Source organism: Zea mays, chromosome 4, assembly GCF_902167145.1.
Source record: "Zea mays cultivar B73 chromosome 4, Zm-B73-REFERENCE-NAM-5.0, whole genome shotgun sequence".
Classification (NCBI taxonomy): Eukaryota; Viridiplantae; Streptophyta; class Magnoliopsida; order Poales; family Poaceae; genus Zea; species Zea mays.
The window spans coordinates 40,135,229-40,140,592 of record NC_050099.1 but is presented as its reverse complement, the minus strand read 5'-3'; the positions used below and the strand labels follow the sequence as shown (position 1 = coordinate 40,140,592).

The 5,364-nt window shown below is 42.9% G+C and overlaps 2 protein-coding genes across 2 annotated transcripts; one reads left to right on the top strand and one right to left on the bottom strand.

Annotated features, from left to right (window-relative positions):
- The first annotated feature begins 439 nt into the window (after positions 1-439).
- Positions 440-1,536, top strand: LOC103653134 (glutathione S-transferase T3). Its single transcript, XM_008680094.2, has 2 exons — positions 440-732; positions 823-1,536. The coding sequence occupies exons 1-2, from the start codon at positions 487-489 to the stop codon at positions 1,414-1,416; spliced, it is 840 nt and encodes a 279-aa protein (XP_008678316.1). The 5' UTR covers positions 440-486; the 3' UTR covers positions 1,417-1,536.
- Positions 1,537-1,631: 95 nt separating this feature from the next.
- On the bottom strand, positions 1,632-3,186 carry LOC103653133 (protein ALP1-like). Its single transcript, XM_008680093.2, has 2 exons — positions 2,935-3,186; positions 1,632-2,851 (listed from the first exon to the last, which is right to left on the bottom strand). The coding sequence occupies exons 1-2, from the start codon at positions 3,177-3,179 to the stop codon at positions 1,810-1,812; spliced, it is 1,287 nt and encodes a 428-aa protein (XP_008678315.1). The 5' UTR covers positions 3,180-3,186; the 3' UTR covers positions 1,632-1,809.
- Between the last annotated feature and the right edge of the window lie 2,178 nt (positions 3,187-5,364).

Genomic DNA, 5,364 nt, shown 5'->3' with positions numbered 1-5,364 from the left:
TGTATGTGCTAGGTTTATGTATGTCGTACTAGTCTTTTGTATGTGAACACAACTGATGTGTGCCACAAGAACCTGCTTTAGTTCATATGCTGGTTATGTTTGTCCATACCTATCTTTGGTAATGCTTAATGTTATGAACTTTGCAATATATGTAGTCCTCGCCACTACTGACTTTGTTGTGCATGAGACTGATAACAGTGTCATGGTTTGTATTCATTTCATATGGTTGCCTGAAATGTAGTACACTTATTTAGTTAAATATGTTCTATTTTTGTGCGAGTACCTTCATTGTACAGCATGGGTACCGACTGGAACCAAGTTATGGCACAATATGGAAGTTACCTCTCCGAGGATGATGCCACTCAGTTTCAGAACACTGCATTTGCTCCTACGCCTGAGATACCAGCCCAGGGATCACCAGCACCACCTCCTATGAAGAAGGCTCCTCAACGCACAAAGCTAGCAAATTTCACGTCTGAAGAGGATATGAGGGTTTGTCAAGCTTGGTTGGCTGTGAGTTGTGATCCCATTGTCAACACTGGTCAGAAGCGTCAAGGATTTTGGAATCGGATTACAGAGGCATACAACTCTCGCAGAGGATCAATGCCAGAGAGGTCTACAAAATCTCTCATGAGCAGGTGGGACAGTATCAAAACTCAATGTTCTACATTTGCTGGATACATGATGGCTGTGCTTCGACAAAACCCAAGTGGCATGACTGATGCAGATAAGGTAAGTGTATGTTGTATTATGCATATGTTCTTCATCAATGTACTTTACTACATCCCAGCGGTTTGAGTAAATGCATTATATGTTTTGCAGACATCTCTTGCGGCTACTCGGTTTGCTGCTGTTGAAAAGAAGCCCTTCCATTTCTTACATTGTTGGTCCATATTGAAGGATCAACCAAAATGGATGGACCAGCACATGGGTAACCAGATTCCTCCACCGAACCCTATTGGAACCCAATCCAATACTATTGACTTAGATGGTGGTGAAGACTCAGCTCCATCAAGTTTTACTTCGAAGAGACCGCTTGGTCGTGATTCAGCCAAGGAAAAGGCAAAGAAGCAAAGATCAGAGAACACATCATCCACTGATTCGGAGTACCTAACACGGATGGGTGAGCTTTCTTTGGAACGGTTATCTGTGTACAAATCAGTAGCTTCAACTGAGGAGAAGAAGTTGGAGTTCATGAAGAAACAGGAGAGGCAGAAACTCATATTGGAGAGGAAGAAGCTTAATCTAGAGAAGATGAAGATGGAACGACAAAAGGTGAAGGAGGAGACGGAACAGGAGGTACTGATATTGAGCATGGATTTGACAAAATGTAACCCCCTCCTTCGACAGTACTATGAGGCGAAACAACAGGAGATTCTGGCAAGGGTGACTGGAAGCTCGTCGTCAAGCAAGTGAATGTTCATGAAGACATTGTAGTGTTTGAGGAAGTAATGTTAGTTGTTTTCGAAAACAAGTTTATTTACAGCACTTGTGCACTTGACATTTTCCTGTTGTGTCATGGTTTGGAGAACAAGTTTATGTTTCTGCACTTGTCATTTTTCTGAGAATGAAGAACAAGTTTATGTTTCTGCACTTGTGCATTGTAGGGGTTGTACAATAATGTTGTTGCATACAAATAGTAGACTTGCTTCATCATATTGCAGTAGTTGCATTCCACCATTACACATAATAGCTTGGGACAAACATAACCTAGGACATTACTGCATACTACCTTCAGACAAACAGAACATACGACATTACACATGACACTACGACATTTTATTGATGGTACTAACATAAACTACATACTTAAGTAGCTCCCGATCCAAGCCGCGCCCAGTGGTGGTGGATTAGATCAACCTGCAACTGATTATATTTAACTGCATCATGTAGTTGGTCGTACCTATTGTTTATGAACTCATTGCGCTCGGACATGGAACCATGAGAGGTGTCGGCCAAAACTCCGATGTTGTCGAAGCTTGTGTTCAAAGACGAAGGACCTTCATCTTCTACGATCATGTTGTGCAAGATGATGCAAGTTTTCATGATGTCTCCAATGTGTTGTGGAGACCAACCATATGCAGGACCACGAACTATGGCCCATCGCTTCTGTAGTACTCCAAATGTTCTTTCAATGTCTTTTCTAGCGGACTCTTGAATAGTGGCAAAGTGTTGTGTCCTGACATCATACGGGTGACGGATTGTCTTGACAAACGCTGGCCAGTCCGGATAAATACCATCTGCTAGGTAATATCCCATGTTGTACGTGTGTCCATTGACAGAGAAAGTGACTGGTGGACTATCACCGGTAAGATGCGAATCAAACAGGTTAGAACGTTGAAGAACATTGATGTCGTTACAGCTACCGGGCATGCCGAAGTATGCATGCCAAATCCATAGGTCATACGAGGCAACAGCTTCGAGGATCATTGTAGGGTGTTTACCCCGACCAGTAAACATCCCCTTCCATGCAGTTGGGCAGTTACGCCACTCCCAATGCATGCAATCGACACTACCTAGCATACCGGGGAAGCCGCGTGCCTCTCCAACTTGGAGAAGCCTAGCGATATCAGCACGAGTTGGTTTCCTGAGATAGTACCCCCCAAAAGCGGTTTGGATGGCGGTGCAAAAGTGTTTCAAAGCCTCATGTGCCGTAGATTCACCAATGCGTACGTATTCGTCAACGGCATCCGCAGGAACACCATATGCAAGTATACGTACGGCAGCAACAACTTTCTGAAGGGCAGATAGACCAAGCTCACCGGCACAGTTTGGACGTTGAACGAAGTAGGGATCCACTTGTTGCACCGCAAGAACGAGCCGCTCGAACACATGACGACGCATGCGAAACCTATATTGGATAAACCTATATTTCAGTACAAGTGTGAAGTACGTACTATGGACGTGAATAGATGTGCGTAACAAAAAACATACCTCCTCCGAAATTGTGCATCCGTGTACACCGGTTGCGCGCAAAAGTAGTCGGCTCGGATTCTTGCATCACCGCTGATATGGTCACGATGGATGCGAACACGCCCGGGAATGGAACCAGCATACCGACGCTCGTTAAGTGCACGACGCCTACGATGTTGGTACGTCGCAACCTCGAGGTCATGGTCTTCATCTTCCATGTCTTGCGCCATGCGAACAAAAATATTGGAATCTATGAACGGGTTCATTGTTGTGGAGCAGTGTATGCGAAGTGTGAGTGATGTGTTGAGGTTGTGAGTATTTATTGAAGGGATACGCTTCGGAGAGAAGCCATACTCTTGTCGTGCAGCCGAAGCTAGTCGATGGCTTCTTGAATAAGTGTCGTGGCTTACGGTGGAAGCATGACATTTTATAAACAAATTTTTCGTACAATTTAAAGAATATGACACGTTTTTGAACAACAATTACAGAAATCAAAAAATGGAATGTTATTTTTTGTTACAATTCGAAAGTATGAATGAACCATTTTTTATATTATTATTTGTAAAAATATTGAATACATTTTTTTTATCATCCTTACAATTTGATGAAATGGGTACAAATCAAAGAAAACAAAAAAAGAAATGGAAAAAGGAATTCTGTTAACACTGTAGCTTTAGGGGACCGAATTTAGGGGACGTTGCTGGAGACACAGAATATATAGGGGACAGAATCTTTTAGAGTGTTCTGTAAAGTACAGGGAATATTCCTTTAGGGGACGAAATTTAGGGGACGTTGCTGGAGACAGCCTTACAGTCTTCTCTAAAAGATTCTACCCCCTATATCTATTTCCTCTCCAACAACGTCCTCTAAATCACGTCCCCTATATGTAAATACCTATATTAAAGACATTTTTATTTTTAAATTTTTGCACATACGTGTTTGTCATACTATCAAATGTATTGTACATATTTTAGTTTTACTAAAACGATTGTTTAAAGTATTCAAATAGATAGAGAACCGTTTAGAGGAACTCTATACATAGAGGATCCAGCAGCGTCCTCTAAATTTAGAGGAACGTTTAGAGGACGTTGTTGGAGGGATAGAGGACGTCCTCATCCTCTAAATTTAGGGTACAGGAGCATTTAGAGCTCCTTGTTGGAGCTAGTCTAACCCACCCAACCAAAGAGGTGGACTGTACGCACGCAGCAGTGCAGTGAGACCGCTACTGCCTCCTACGATTGTCTCATGCACCTTGTTTTCGTAGGGAGAGAATCATATTCCTACTACATGACAAAGTCCATATATATAGTTTAATTTGATTTGACAAGGACGCACTCCAACCACTCGCTTCTATTGCTACAACTGCAACCGTATTTGATTTGGGGGAGGTTCAGAACTAACTAACTACATCACTAATGCTTATGAAGTAAATGCTGATGCCATATACTCCAGCTGGGACGCAAATGACACATAGTACCTCGACGACATCAACTTGCGGATGATGATTCTGAATTTCTGATGAACCGCGTGAGTGTCTCCAGGCGTGGTGTGCACACCAAGCACGCACCGTGATTTCTTCGCAGGCACGGTGCTGTAGACGACCCCGACGGGGCCCTTGACGAGCTGCAGCGCCGCCACCGCCTCGGGGACCATCACGAACTTGCCCTTGTCGTCGCAGTACGCAAGACGGAGCGGCCGCGCCGCCGTCCCCCGCTCATGGCGCGGTCGGTGCAGGCGAGGGAAGGGAAGAGAGGTGAGGGGAGAGATAAGATGGAAGGGAGACATAGAGATCGACGGCGGCTGGGAGAAAGCCAGGAACGCGCGGCTGCTAGGTAGATGGGCCCCTAGTGGGTCTTAGGGTTAGGGAGGGTTTTCTTTTTTTATTTATTTCAAAATGCATTTTTAAATTACTCAAAAATTCATAAAAAAATTACCAAATAAATAATAAACATTTGAATAAATTATTACGAATACAAATAAATAATAAACATTTGAATAAAAATTTATTACCCTATTTAATATAAGCACAAAGAATATAGTAGCACACTATAGTCATGTCCATACATAAATAAACCATGAAATAAACATACAAGCAATATTAAAAATAAATAAATCACCACGCAATTTAGCGATCAATGTTTACTTGTTTTAATTAATTTTTAGTCACTAACATCTACATGTACGTTCAGGCTATAAGATTTGATAGTGATCCTTGCTCTATAGCGACCCACCGCTAGTCCCCGACGACATCTATAGCGACCAACCATAAGTTGTTAAAATTCTAGACTTTTAGCGACCAACCGACCGTTGCTACAAAAGGATTTAGCGACTGACTGTCGGTCCCTAACCTTTAGCAACCCACAGTTGGTACCTAATAAGGGTCGCTAAAGATCAACCGTCGTGTAGTGCGTTAAGTTCGACGGTTTTAACCAGGGCGCACGAACTTAAACT

Excerpts from the sequence above, each read along its gene's own strand:
- LOC103653134 (XM_008680094.2), top strand. The coding sequence starts at position 487 with ATGAGGGTTTGTCAAGCTTGGTTGGCTGTGAGTTGTGATCCCATTGTC. Across the intron at positions 733-822 it reads GCATGACTGATGCAGATAAG|ACATCTCTTGCGGCTACTCG; the intron begins GTAAGTGTATGT and ends TATGTTTTGCAG.
- LOC103653133 (XM_008680093.2), bottom strand. The coding sequence starts at position 3,179 with ATGAACCCGTTCATAGATTCCAATATTTTTGTTCGCATGGCGCAAGAC. Across the intron at positions 2,852-2,934 it reads GATGCACAATTTCGGAGGAG|GTTTCGCATGCGTCGTCATG; the intron begins GTATGTTTTTTG and ends TATCCAATATAG.